This window comes from Bos mutus, chromosome 4 (genome assembly GCF_027580195.1).
Source record: "Bos mutus isolate GX-2022 chromosome 4, NWIPB_WYAK_1.1, whole genome shotgun sequence".
Classification (NCBI taxonomy): Eukaryota; Metazoa; Chordata; class Mammalia; order Artiodactyla; family Bovidae; genus Bos; species Bos mutus.
Window position 1 is genome coordinate 44760727 of NC_091620.1, and position 15211 is coordinate 44775937.

General features: G+C 39.0%; 1 protein-coding gene across 2 annotated transcripts; it reads right to left on the reverse strand.

Moving 5' to 3' along the window:
- Positions 1-382: 382 nt before the first annotated feature.
- STEAP1 (STEAP family member 1) lies at positions 383-13416 on the reverse strand. Of its 2 annotated transcripts, XM_005891857.3 has the most exons (5): positions 13170-13415; positions 7265-7380; positions 4440-4952; positions 3472-3636; positions 383-738 (listed from the first exon to the last, which is right to left on the reverse strand). In XM_005891857.3, exons 2-5 carry the CDS (start codon positions 7346-7348, stop codon positions 481-483), a joined length of 1020 nt encoding a protein of 339 aa, XP_005891919.1. In that variant the 5' UTR covers positions 7349-7380; positions 13170-13415; the 3' UTR covers positions 383-480. The 2 variants fall into 2 exon arrangements, with proteins under 2 accessions (XP_005891919.1, XP_070224887.1); XM_070368786.1 differs by lacking the exon at positions 7265-7380 and having other exon boundaries at positions 13170-13416.
- Positions 13417-15211: the final 1795 nt, after the last annotated feature.

Sequence of the window (15211 nt, forward strand, 5' to 3'; positions counted from 1 at the left end):
TCCACACCCTCTCCAGCTTTTGTTATTTGTAGAGGTTTTAATGACAGCCATTCTGACTGGTGTCAGGTGGTACCTCATTGTAATTTTGATTTGCATCTCTCATAATTGGTGATGTTGAGCATCATTTCATGTGCCTATTGGCCATCAGATAGTATCTTTTTTCATGGCTCATGATAACTTTTAAGGAGTATCAGGGACTGATATTTTAAGGCCTTTTATTATTTATAATGTTATGTAGTCTGATAAATCAGATGTGATTATTTTGTTATGCTCAGCTTTCCTGAACATATGGAATGTGCTAAAGATTAATTTCTCACTTTGAATCAAATCTGAAAGGAAATACACACATTACAAACATCACCCATAAACAAAGAGATATGTTAAGATCCTCAAGTGGTCATTTTATTAAACAAATACAAATTTGAAGTGTTTATGATAAAATATATCGATATTGGACAAAAATGTGTATAAACAGCAATTCTACAACTGAGAAGACATCTCAGTTTTATTAATTTTGGTGACATCTTCCCAACCATGTCTAATCTTCAGTATCTTCTTCCTCAAGCACGGCAGGAGTAGTATGACTTTGCATATCAGGACAACAATTGGAAGGAAAACAGCTATCATAAAAGTTGGAGGTGTATGCCATATAAATTGTTTTATATCTACCCATTTATTCCAGGCAAAAATCAATGCATGTATTGTACCCAGCAGAAGGGAAACAATTCCTAGCTTGCTCTGCAAAAGAGAAAAAGAATTATCTTGGTGAGAATGGTTCATTAAGAGTTTATTTCATCCTATATCATCTAGATCTGTTATGTTGCTTAGACATTCTTCCATTCATCTGTTATTATCCACTCATCTTTTCCACTCTTTCTACATGTGGGTAATGCCTTTGTCTCCAGGCTATTTGAGAAAATTCACAACCATTCTCCTTTTGGTCTCAGATAATCAGTAACACTGTCCTCTCCTTCTCCATACCTTGTTTTTCTCTCTTATGATATTTATTTTATGATGCTCTATCCCCTGTGTATTTGCCTTAATTCTGCTTAACAAGAGACATCTAAACTCAGAAACTCTGTCTTATCATCACAGGATCCCTGTAGAATCAACACAATGATTTGCACGTTTTAGGTTCTCAATAAATATTTGTAGGTTGACTGAAGATCAGTGCAAAATCAGCTTGGTACTAGTGATCTTTATCAATTATAAAGGCAACTAAAGTGATTCAGTTTGAGCAAACCCCAAGAGATGATGAGGGACAGGGAAGCCTGGCAGGCTGCAGTATATGGGGTCATGAAGAGTCAGACATGACTTGGCTACTGAACAACAACAACAAAGTTATTGACGATGATTTTGGTATATTCATACTAAAGTGAATGATCTTGGCCTTTGTTTAAAAAATCAAACATTTTTGATAAAGTGGAAAAACACTAACAATTATCTCAATGTTTGAACAAAACAGAGATATGTAGACGTAGACGTGAAGAAAAATTTTAGCTTGCACTAGGATACTTGGCACCATCCAGACAAAGTTTTAAAAATAATTGTTCACCTATGTAGTTTCATGGCATTCTGACAATAGTTCTTCTAGATATCTTTTGACTTCTATTCACTTTATGGGAAATATTCACTAGACTGCTAGAATGAATCCAACTCACAATTATTCAGCAGTGAATAAGCCCCAGTGAATACAATCAAATAGCTAAGTTTATGTTTTTAGATATAAATGTCCAAGGTAAATCATAGAGTAATCAGTTCTTGGATTGTTAATGAAAAGTTTCTAGGTTATTAATTAAAAAATATATGTAGTTGGTTGGAGACTAATTTACCAAATTTGTATTGTGTACATATTATGGGCTAGGTCAGAGAAGGCAATGGCACCCCACTCCAGTACTCTCGCCTGGGAAAATCCTGTGGATGGAGGAGCATGGTAGGCTGCAGTCCATGGGGTCCCTAAGAGTCGGATACGACTGAGCGACTTCACTTTCACTTTTCACTTTCATGCATTGGAGGAGGAAATGGCAACCCATTCCAGTGTTCTTGCCTGGAGAATCCCAGGGACGGGGGAGTCTGGTGGCCTGCCGTCTATGGGGTCGCACAGAGTCGGACACAACTGAAGCGACCTAGCAGCAGCAGCAGTATGGGCTACGTGTTGTACCTTGAGTGGAATGGGATGGGTTGTCTAGACATAGTGCTTGACTTTATCATTAAATATGTAAAGTGACACACAGCATATGTGTGACGGGCAGAGCAGTGTAAGAAGAAAGTTATTTAATGAGGAATAGACTATTGGCTAATATTTAATGGCTATCAAGCTAAACCAACAAAATCAGCAATTATTGTGCTTGGAAAACATGGCACCATCTCTAAACCACATTTGAATAAGAGGGAGACATTCTTTCCAGCTTAATCAGATGATTAAAGTGTCTGTTGGAGTATATGCATGGATGTGTAGAAAGGACAGTGAGGATTAGCTGACTTTGTGAGATTTCTAAAGATGTCCACTCATAAAAGATAGAACACTGTGGTTTAGCATCTTGGCAGTGCTTAGGACTGAATTAAGCTCAGCCTTTTGAATATTGTGACATGGATCCCCTTGTGATTTCTGGCACATTGTTCTTTTTAGGGTATAATCTACCACTAGCAAGTTAACCTTGGTGAATTTGAGATAATTTTGAATTCCAAGAATATTGAAAAACTTCAAGTGAGTAAGTTACAAAAAAATTAACTTGGAAAAAGAAGCCTTTAAAATAAGATACTAAAATAGATAAAATTCCATAGTTTGGTAGATAAAATGCCATAGTTCAAGGAGGATAGTACAAAGCCATGTAACTTAAAAGGCATGAATAAAGTCAGAGACAGACAAATTTTTTTTCTTTCTATCTTTGGAGAACTAAGTAAACAATATTGAATTTCTAAAACATCAAATTTGTTGTTATTAAACAGATAGCAAATGGTCTAATGAGTTTCAAATGTTAGAAATAATATTTTTCTTTGAGCAATGCCTTTTGTATGTGTCTAAAAAACATTTCCCGTATTTATAAGCAAGAGGGAAAATGACAGAAGAGCACATTTTTAATTGGAACAAGTATGAGATCTTCATTATTGGAAAACCATGTTATTTTTTATGGGTTAAAGTCTATATGCGTGCATGCCAAGTCACTTCAGTCATGTCCGACTCTTTGCTACCCTATGGACTGTAGCCTGCTAGGCTCCTCTATCCATGGGATTCTCCAGGCAAGAATACTGGAGTGGATTGCCATGCCCTCCTCCAGGGGATCTTCCCAACCCAGGGATCGACCAAGATTGAACCTGGTCTCTTATGTCTCCTTGTCATTGGCAGGCAGGCTCTTTACCACTAGCGCCACCTGGGAAGCCCATATACTAAAGTCTATACACTTGATGACAGTATAAGCACAAAAAGATTTACCTTGCTGAGGAGTCAGAGTTATTTTGTATATAATTTACCTGAATATAGTGAAATTCTCTCCATGTCAGAGAATCACTCACAGATGGAATAGATGTCACAGCCAACAGAGCTAGTATTGCAAGTGCCACGATTCCCAGCGATACATAAATTTCCATTCTCCAAACATCATGTTCAATCCAGGCATTTTCGTTATTTTGTTGGACCTAACAGAGGATGAAAAGAGGAAGGAAAAATATGCAAACAACATTTGTTTCCAGTGTAAGAACCTCCTTCCATGCTCCCTCTACTGTGGAGGACCTGATAACTAGCTGTGCTTAGTTGCTCAGTCATGTCCGACTGTTTTCAACCTCAAGGATTGTAGCCCACTAGGCTCCTCTGTCCCTGGGGATTTTCCAGGCAAGAATACTGGAGTGGGTTGCCATGCCCTCCTTCAGGGGATCTTCCCAACCCAGGGATTGAAACCAGGTCTCCCGAGTTGCAGGCGGATTCTTTACCGTCTGAGCCATCAGGGAAGCCCCCTGATAACTAGGGGCTTCCACAAATTTATGACGGTATTTTTTGCATTTCTCTAAGAGAAATGACATAGGTGCTATTAACCTCCTTCCTTGAATGCAACATTTATATAATCTGTTTTATTAATTTATATAATAGCTAATGGTTAGAACTGTCATATGTGGTAAAGAAGCAGAAAATACTAAGAGTTAGCATTAAAAATAAACCTTCTGAGGGTGGTAGAAGATTGAAATGTGGCTCTGTCCATGAACAAAACACTTATTTGTGTTTTTAAAGTTGTAGCTTACTATTTTCAGCTTAAAAAACATTCCTCATGTAGAATTATACAACCAAGCCTAGTAAAGAGTTATAAAAACATTTTTTTTTAGAACAGAATACTTTCCCAACACAGGGTTTCAATAGAGGTTTGGGGGTACTGATATTAAAATAAGAAAGAGTTGATTTGTTAGGAGACTTAGACTTTTTAGTTTAATGGTCAGCCATGTCATCCTACCTGTTGATATGCCCAGTTCAGCAACCTATATCTGTAGGATCGCCTCATCGGATAGGATAAACTGTAAATTGCATGTAGTACAGCAAAAAAGAAACTGAGAAGACCAAACTGCTTTCTTGTTACCATCCACCTATCCAACCAGTGCGGAAATTTCTTATACTTAGTTCCATTATGAAGCTGCACAACTGCTGCTATCACACCTGGCAAATAAACCAGTGCCAAGAGGGTGATGGAAACCATTGGCAAGACTTTGTTGATGACCAGGATTGGAATTTTATAAAAATACTGTTGATGGGAAGTCACAAAAGGGTGAATTATTTCCCTCACAAGAGTGTAGAGAAAAGTCAGAGATGATACAATAGCGGCGATTTTAATTGGCAAGCGCCACTTTGGAAAGAGTTTCTGTTTTTGCTGAAGCTCTGGGGGGCAATCAAATTCATCAAAATGGGTTGTTTGGTGCAAGTGCAAAAGCACATGTCTTTTCAGCATGCCGATCTCTTCTGAGTCTTTATTCTACAAAGGAAAGAAAATAAACATCTTAAAATTGAACAAAACAATGGGATGTCTCTCAAACTAATTACTTACTGTTCATTGTGCTTATCAGTAAAAAAGGACATTTAGAACCCTACTTTCGGATACTGATTAACTGAAGATGGCATACACTACGTGGCAATGATCAAAGGTGCACTTAGATATCCTATCTTTGTTGGCTGCTGCTAAGTAGCTTCAATCGTGTCCGACTCTGTGTGATCCCATAGACGGCAGCCCACCAGGCTCCTCTGTCCCTGGGATTCTCCAGGCAAGAACACTGGAGTGGGTTGCCATTTCCTTCTCCAATGCATGCATGCATGCTAAGTCCCTTCAGTTGTGTCCAACTCTGTGCGACCCTATGGACAGCAGCCCACCAGCCTCCTCTACCCACAGGATTCTCTAGGCAAGAATAGTGGAGTGGGTTGCCATTTCCTTCTCTTTGTTGGGGTTCTCCATAATTTATGTTACTCATTTTTCTTTAAGTCAGAAGAAATATATGCTTCAGATACATTCACTAGATCTCAGACCACTGTGTTTCTATCTTAAAAGCATAAAAGAATGAAATAATGCAACTGGGAAACAAAAACCGAAAAACTAAAAAAAAAAAATCTAGTAATCCTTGGTAAAAATAATAACACTTATAAATTATCATAGTCGTATTTGTTTTATAATTCTTTTGGACAACTCTTTGTGAAGATCTGAAGAATGAATTCTTTATTCATTCAAGTACAAAGGGCCAGGAATAATGCAGTCGTTACTATTAGATAAAAACATGTAATTTGCATCATGTAGTCTTTTTAAAAAATTAATTATTATCGGAGTACAGTTGATTTACAATGTTGTGTTAGTCTCTGCTGTACAGCAAAGTGAATCAGTTATACGTATACATATATCCACTCTCTTTTAGATTCTTTCCCCAGATAGGTCATTACAGACTATTGAGTAGAGTTCTCTATGCTGTACAGTAGGTTTTAATTAATTATCTATTTTATATTTGGTAGTGTGTATATGTCAAGCCCAGTCTCCCAATTTCTCTCTCTCCCCCATCCCATAGACTTATAGTCACAAAATATTTCATTTGTATAAATACTAACAGATAAATTGTTAAATGGTACAAAGACTATGTAAGGAGTTAAATCCCACAGGGATGATCTATTTCCTGAGAAAGTTATATTTCTTTACCCAGTTGCATTTATAGGTAGTCAACGATTCAAAAATTTGCATTGAGAAGTTTGTCACTTCCACAACTGACTGATATAGCAGCAAATTAAAAAAAAATAGGAACTTATATCAGGGTTTCATATTGTGTTACTTTATGAATAAATTTCTCACTCAATATGTTATTTCTAATTTCTTATAGCTCTATATGCAGACCTATAACATTTTAATGCTCAAAATGATAGTGATTATCTTATTTCCTCACGTTGTGCAGAGTAACTTTAATTCACATAGTTCTGTATCATTTTTCGTGTTTAAAAATGACCTCTTGACCTTTGACTTTTACTTTCAGTAATAAATCACTGCTACATCCAGTAATTTTTCCAATTACTTCATTTAGAAGGGAGCTGAGCATAATATAGATTTTGCCATCTCTGCATTTAAAATAGTCCACTGAGATCAATTTTCTGGTTAAGGGTGAAGAATTATGGGACAGCAAGCAAGACAGTTCACTCGAAAAATGAAAATGATTTTATGTACATTTTAAACAGTATCTACTTGTACTACTTAATTTTTTCTATTAAGATAACTAAGATAAAATAAATACTTTCTGTTAAAATTGTAGTTGATATCAGTTGGGAAGGTAAAAAGTTTGGAACCAATATTTTCCACCACTCATTAAGTCAGATAAGTTAATAAAAAGCATTTAATCTTGATGTGGGGTAAAAGTGTGACAGATGATTCTTATTCCAAAATTGAATTTATTTGGTTAAATAGTGAATCATCAATTAACTTGATGATCTCTTGGTAAGATGCCATGTGCCTATGAAAAAGCACATTTGTGAAACTACTGTTATATGGGCAGTGATGACTTGTTCAAAAACCTTAGACCCACAGAATGTTAGAAAGAATTGGAAGGGCCTTGGAGATGATCTGGATTTTCAGCGACTTATTCAAGGTTATTTGGCTAAGTTCATGACCATCAAGGTACAACTTCTCTTATAGCCCACAGTGCCCTTTACCCATCACAATATCAGTACCAGGAATCAGAGCAAAGGGTGAAAATCACTTTTTTATAACATTAGGAGATACTGAACAACATTTGAATTATTTATAGATTTTAATTATTATTTTACCAAATAATCATCTTCTTCTAGATTTCTCCTAGGCTTCATTTTCCAAAGTTCTTCTTGGTTTGTGATGTCTTGTCTGCTCTCCATTTAATTCTATAAAATAGTATGGCTTCAGCCACCTATAAAAATAAAAATTACTGTCTTCATGTCTATGCTATTTATGATATTAATGTTTGATAGGGAAATATGAAAAATTAACTCATATGAGGGCTAGTGTGAGAAAATACAGTTTAAAATACAGTGACTGACTCATTTAACCTCACATTATAATCTGTAAAAATTCAAACAAGTGCTCTTGTGTCAATAGTGAGTGTATTTCTTTGTCCAGCTATCAGTGCAATGAATGACCCAAGTATCTATATGGAATTCAAAGAGTCAGATGTTGCCTTTTATTTTAGGAGACTTTAACTTCAGGTGTTCATTTGGAGGAAAGTCAACTCCCCTCAAAGATAAATAGAATTGGGAATGCAGTTTTTCAAGAGTAACAATATTGTCAGTGACAGTTAGAGTTCGATGCTATAAGATTATACTTCAGGAAGCTGTGTTTTAATAGACTTTTGGGGTTGACACGAATCTGAAACAATAGTGAAATGATTTTATGGGGATATGTATTCTTAGTTTCAGAAAACAAACAGAATAGACAGTCTAGTAGGGTGAATCCTAATAGCACCATGAAGGACTGAAATGTTCTATATTCAGTGTGCCATTTTCCCATCAGAGTTACAGACGTGGTTTTGTTGGTAAGACATGCATTTCTAGTATTTTTCCAGTGGGGTTGTTGAGATGTATTCAGTCACTGACATGCGCACTCTCCTGGTTAGCCCTAAGGAAATTATTTTGTCACACTTCCTACCAGATAAAAGATGCCTAATGAATTATGGACAGAGGTTTGTGACACTGTACAGGAGACAGGGATCAAGACCATCCCCAAGAAAAAGAAATGCAAAAAAGCAAAATAGCTCTCTGAGGAGGCCTTACAGATAGCTGTGAAAAGAAGAGAAGTGAAAAGCAAAGGAGAAAAGGAAAGATATACCCATTTGAATGCAGAGTTCCAAAGAATAGCAAGGAGAGATAAGAAAGCCTTCCTCAGCGATCAGTGCAAAGAAATAGAGGAAAATAATAGAATGGGAAAGACTAGAGATCTCTTGAAGAAAATTAGAGATACCAAGGGAACATTTCATGCAAAGATGGGCTCAATAAAGAACAGGAATGGTATGGATCTAACAGAAGCAGAGGTATTAAGAAGAGGTGGCAAGAATACACAGAAGAACTGTACAAAAAAGATCTTCATGACCCAGATAATCACGATGGTGTGATCACTCACCTAGAGCCAGACATCCTAGAACGTGAAGTCAAATGGGCCTTAGGAAGCATCATTATGAACAAGCTAGTGGAGGTGATGGAATTCCAGTTGAGCGATTTCAAATCCTAAAAGATGATGCTGTGAAAGTGCTGCACTCAATATGCCAGCAAATTTGGAGAACTCAGCAGTGGCCACAGGACTGGCAAAGGTCAGTTTTCATTCCAATCCCAAAGAAAGGCAATGTCAAAGAATGCTCAAACTAACTGCACAATTGCACTCATCTCACACACTAGTAGAGTAATGCTCAAAATTCTCCAGGCCAGACTTCAATAATACATGAACTGTGAACTTCCAGATGTTCAAGCTGGATTTAGAAAAGGCAGAGGAACCAGAGATCAAATTGCCAACATCCGCTGGATCATGGAAAAAGCAAGAGAGTTCCAGAAAAACATCTATTTCTGCTTTATTGACTATGCCAAAGACTTTGACTGTGTGGACCACAGCAAACGCTGGAATATTCTGAAAGAGATGGGAATACCAGACCACCTGACCTGCCTCTTGAGAAATCTGTATGCAGGTCAGGAAGCAACAGCTAGAACTGGACGTGGGACTACAGACTGGTTCCAAATCAGGAAAGGAGTACGTCAAGGCTGTATATTGTCACCCTGCTTGTTTAACTTACATGCATAGTACATCAGGAGAAATGCCAGGCTGGATGAAGCACCAACTGGAATCAAGATTGCCAGGAGAAATATCAATAACCTCAGATATGCAGATGACACCACCCATATGGCAGAAGGTGGAGAAGAACTAAAGAAACTCTTGATGAAAGTGAAAGAGAAGAGTGAAAAAGTTAGCTTAAAGGTCAACATTCAGAAATCTAAGATCATGGCATCGGTCCCATCACTTCATGGCAAATAGATGGGGAAACAGTGGAAAGAATGGCAGACTTTATTTTTTGGGGGGCTCCAAAATCACTGCAGATGGTGACTGCAGCCATGAATTTAAAGGACTCTTACTCCTTGGAAGGAAAGTTATAACCAACCTAGATAGCATATTAAAAAGCAGAGACATTACTTTGCCAACAAAGGTCTGTCTTGTCAAGGCTATGGTTTTTCCTGTGGTCATGTATGGATGTGAGAGTTGGACTGTGAAGAAAGCTGAGTGCCAAAGAATTGATGCTTTTGAACTGTGGTGTTGGAGAAGACTCTTGAGAGTCCCTTGGACTGCAAGGAGATCAAACCAGTCCATCCTAAAGGAAATCAGTCCTGAATATTCATTGGAAGGACTGATGTTGAAGCTGAAACTCCAATACTTTGGCCACCTGATGCGAAGAACTGACTTATTTGAAAAGACCCTGATGCTGGGAAAGATTGAAGGCAGGAGGAAAAGGGGAGGACAGAGGATGAGATGGTTGAATGGTATCATCGACTCAATGGACATGAGTTTGAGTAAACTCCAGGAGTTAGTGATGGACAGGGAGGCCTGGCGTGCTGCAGCCCATGGGGTCTGAACTGAACTGAACTTTCTTTAACACCCTTCGCAGATCCTCACCTGGGCTTGGTGTAACATTTTTTAGGAAAGGGAAACATATGATGTCACAATATTATTCACTGTTTTATTAGTTCTAAATTTATTTCCATAGGAATACATCACCAATTTGTCCATTATGAAATTCAATAAGAAAACAGATTATCTATACAACCATTTGACTGATAGAAACATTCCAAGTGTTTCTGAATTTTGTTTTTGTTGTTTAGTCGCTAAATCATGGCTGACTCTTTTGTGACTCCATGGACTACAGCCTTCTAGGCTCAGCTGTTCATGGGATTTTAGACCACTTGTCATACTTTATTAAGTGGAAAGTTGTTTCCAGTAGTTTAAAACACATCAAAACATTCTCCAACTTAAAATAATTATTTGTTTTTAATTTTTAGCTGTGCTGGGCAGCATGTGGGATCTTAGTTCCCAACCAGGGATCAAACTTGCATGCCCTGTATTGGAAACACAGAGTCTTCACCACTGGACCACGGCATGGCGGGGGGCGGGGGCGGGGGCGGGGGGGGGGTCCCCGTTCTCCAACTTTTAGAGGTTTGAGCTTCACAAAGAATAAAGTGGAGCCATCTTTACATAATGCCAACATGTGCCTTTGTTGAAGTGCTCTGAGAACATTTTCCATCTGTTGCTTGTTTCAAAATTTCACAATATTCATGATAAAATTATTTGTTTTGGTCTACCCACATTTTTTTCCCACTTATTTTTATGATCTAAAACACATCTCCTATCCAAAGAAATGCCCTCTTTTGGCCACAGATATGGGCATGTGACTCAGTCTTGACTAATGACAGTTCTCTATTCTGTTCATCACACTGATTATTCGGGAGATGGTACACATCTCTATTTGAGCCAAATAGAGTCCTTCTCTGATATATTTATATTTGAAAGTGGAAGATAAATACAAAATGTCTTTAACATTTTGTTATATTGGGATGATACAAGCCTCCATGCCTTCTTCTGCATGCTGAAAGGAGGAAGGTGTCTTCAACAGGACAGAAGCAAGCCAACACACAGGAGCCTAGGCAACAAATGAGGACAGACACAGAAGAGACCTGGCATATTCAAGTATATAGAGTCTCTGAAACCAGATCCTGAATTTTTTGGTTACACAAGCCAATATATTACCTATTTTGCTTGTTAGTTTGAGTTGGGTGTGTATCACTGGCAGTTGAAAGAGTTTCGAGTACAGCATATGCCAATCGTCAAGTATCTATGAATGCAAACCTATGACCGACAATAAGCAGGAAAAGGAGAAAAGAGATTTCATGTCTGCTCTGGAGCAGTTTATAATCTATTTCCTTAAGAAGTATTATTCCAAATCATTTGGTGATCTAACCAACATTATTATTGTGGTAATTTGGGAGTTTGCATGTGACTAGGAATACAAGTTCTATCTATTGTAATCAAAGACAAATAATTCACTATGTTTAGAAGATGTTTTAACTGTAAGTTTCAGGATGGTAAAGATTGTAACATACAAATCTATACTTATTCAATATTAAGTCATTAATCATACTGTGAACAAGGTAGGCAGTGGGAATATAAAGTTAAATGAGATGAAGACTCTGCTTTCAAAAACCTCAAAGTTTAGGAGACAAGGCAGACATTTCAAGAACTGACTACACAGTAGTGCAGTGTATAGGAAAGGAAGACAAAATTTTATGGACAGAAGGAGGCATGAGAAGGGTGAAGGCTTCATCTGGCCCTGGCCCTGGGGCATCTAGCAAGCTGGCAGAATTTGCTGACTGAGGGCCACTGTGTACAGAATCTGGGTGCAAAGCCGGAGTGGCCCTGTGGAGGTATCCAACCATTCATCTGTGTGGTAGGAAGACCATGTGGGAGAGCAAAGGAAAAACCCCAGGCGGCAAGGGCGCTTGTTAACTGTGTCGCCCACAGTCCTCTTTGTGCCCTGAAGCCAAGAAAATATCAGTCAAGTAAAATATGTTGGTTTCCCTCACACAGTAACCAAATGTATAATTTAAGTTCTACAATAAAATTTTTTCATCAACAAAAACAACAGGAAACAGCACAGTATTCAGATGTTAGGAACTCCAGAATTTGATCCATTAAAACCCAAAGTATATTTCTTTCATCTCCATTAAAACCCAAAGTGTATTTCTGATGTGACTGTTCCAGTTTGCTGTAGCAGGACCTGAGGTTCCTGCTAAATATTAACACAGCCCAACTGACTATGTTAATGTCAAAGAATTTAGAATATGAAGAAACTCAATGACTGGGATACATCGTGAGTTTTGTTGCATTTCCAAACCTTCTATCTATACTTTCAACTGCAAACTACCACATTTAACTATGTGAACCAGAGATATTTTTCTTCACTGGGCCATGTTGTTAGGCATTGCTTCCTCCCTGTGCTTAACATTCTGTGCTAAATGAGCGAACTTTTATTAACAGAAGAAGAAAAAGTTTTTAAACAAAAAAAGAACAGAGTCGGGAATTTGGAAGTGTTGGTAAATTTTATGTCTACAAACTTCTTCCAGTGGTTTTGACCTCTGACAAATATAAAGCCTTGATTGACTGGAGGGAATTTGAACCCCAACCAGATCCTGAGAGTCAGACTAATGTTCCCAGGACTTAAAATAAAAACTTTCTGTTACAGGAACCCTGAAGACAAGTTGCACGATTTTAAGTGCTGTGTACCAATCATTCATCAATGCTATACAAACTCGTGACGCTTTTGCCAAGTTGGAAAACTTGCCATCAGAGCCCGACCTTAGGACAAACTTAACAACCCATCATATCCCCTGAGTCCCCAGCGAGAATGTTCTTCTGTGAGTCCCTGTCTGCCAGCCCCTGGACCGGCCTCAATGGAGCTGTGTGTTCTGTGGAGAGTTCGCTGGAAGGCAGCGCGTCCCGAAGCGGCTCACAAGGGGCAAATTGAGCTGTGCTCGCCCACAAGCGCCGCCGCCCGAGTCCTGGGACGGATCGCAACCCGCTACACCCCTCCCGAGGCTAGGAGCCGGCGCCCGGCTTCGCAGGGGCACCCAGAGGCAGGGAGCAAGGCGAACCAGAACGATTCAAGGGACTCACCCGCTTCTCGGCGTGACCTGACGGTAAGTTGCGGCCGCAGCGCCAGCCCGGAGGTGCCAGTCAGCCCCACGCGGCGCCCGTGCCTCCAGAGAGCTTGCCTATGCTCCCGGGGCAGACCCCGCCTCCTTGTCAATTGCCCGTCCAGCGCCGCCTGCCGGTGCCCGGCGTTGCCAGGCTCCTACTTTACTGGACAGTCCTGGGAGGTCCCAGAACCCATCTTAGGTTTTTCCCCTACCGAGCCATCCGACCACTCCCGTTTTCCTTTCAGAGAGCCGGGTCCTCTGCCTGAGGTCGACTCCGCCCCCTCTCGATCCTCGATTTTCTTGCCTTTCCTTTTCTTTACCTTCCTTCTCTCCGTCTCTCTCTCCCTTCTTTCTCCTCGCCTTTCTTTAATCTCCCAACTATTGAACATTCATACAGTTCTTTAAAGCAGTGGTTCTCAAACTCTAACTTGAATCGCCCGGCTGTATGCGCCAGCGCCCGCGTACAGGCTCAGTAGCTCAATCGTCTCCAACTCTTTGTGGCTCCATGAATTGTAGCCTGCTAGGTTCCTCTATTAGTGGAGTTTTCCAGGTAAGAATGCTGGAGTGCCATTTCTTTCTCCAAGGATCTTCCCTACCCAGGGATCAAACCCACGTCTCTAGAGTCTCCGGTATTAGCAGGCAGATTCTTTACCACTGTGCCACCTGGGAAGTCGTGCATCTCCTGTAGGGCTTATTAAAACACTGATTTTTGTCCACGCCCACCTTTCCTGGAGAAGGAAATGGCAACCCACTTCAGTGTTCCTGCCTAGAGAATCCCAGGGACTGCGGTGCCTGGTGGGCTGCCGTCTATGGGGTCACACAGAATCGGACACAACTGAAGCGACTTAGCTACCTTTCCTCCTTCCTCTCCCTCTGCTGTTTCTTTTCTTCTTTAGTCGATGTGGGAAGGGGCATGAATTCTCCAGTTCCCAGTAATGCTTAAGCACTCTCAGATCACATTGTGAGATGGACTGCTTTAGAGCTTAGCTAACTTATCTTAAACTTCACAGCAAATTTTTGAAGTGGTTGTAATATACAATTGACAAATCTGAATCCGATTCTCTTTTGCCCTCTAAATTGTTGAAATCTTGTACCCTAAACCGCACAAACCCTGTCCCATAGCTTAATAAACCTTTAAACCCTACATTTACTTCTTCCCTCCCCACCTCAGATATTCAAGCCACCTTCCCTTACCTTGACCCAATCAAGCACTCCGAGCCTAATGCAGTTACCATCACTATTTAAAAGTTTAAGGCTGTAATTAAAATATGACAGTATGGAGAAAGAGCAAATATGAGCCCGGGATTTACTCCTCTTCCGGATAGAGTGTCTCAGACCTGAATTGCAACATTTGAGGATTTGGTGTACAACATCCCCAGAACTAATCTGATTAGTAAAAGGAAAATAAACTCTCAACCACATTTTCCTTGATTGTTCTTTACTTGTACCTAGGGCGCCTAGGACTGTTCATATTTTACTATGTAATTTTCTGGAGTCATTAACTGTCCACAGGGTGGTGGTAAAACTCTCTGAAGGGTACTGTTACCAAGGACTGACGCCTTGTGGTAGAAATAGAATCTTATAATTTTTATTTGTAGTGAAACTAGAAAATAATCATTTTTTAAAGTTTTAGAAAAAACTATACATGTGTTTGTAGCACAGATTTCAAAAAATTAAGACAAATTGCTAAATGTCTAAGCATTGTTGAATTTTAAAAACAATGGTAGGTCTTAAATCGTCAGACAAAGCAATATGCTTTTATTCTTTAAGATTTGGTAGAACAAAGGGCATTCACTTTTTCATAATTTATTTTGTATGTGATGAGGGCAAGGAAGTTAATATATTAATATAAATTGGCTAATTATAGCAAGGTCCACTTAAAACTGCTTTTCTTTTTTATTAAAACATTTGGCATCAAGCCCCAAATACTTTTGCTTTTAATGATACCAAAATTTTTATTTCCATACTTCTGAAAATTTTTTTATTCAGTTTTTAAATGTACTGAATAAATGTAGTATG

Coding starts and splice junctions, on each gene's coding strand:
- STEAP1 (XM_005891857.3), bottom strand. CDS start 7,348: ATGGAGAGCAGACAAGACATCACAAACCAAGAAGAACTTTGGAAAATG. Junction 4,953..7,264: donor TAGAAGAAGATGATTATTTG/GTAAAATAATAA, acceptor TTTCCTTTGTAG/AATAAAGACTCAGAAGAGAT. Junction 739..3,471: donor GAGAATTTCACTATATTCAG/GTAAATTATATA, acceptor TCTCTTTTGCAG/AGCAAGCTAGGAATTGTTTC.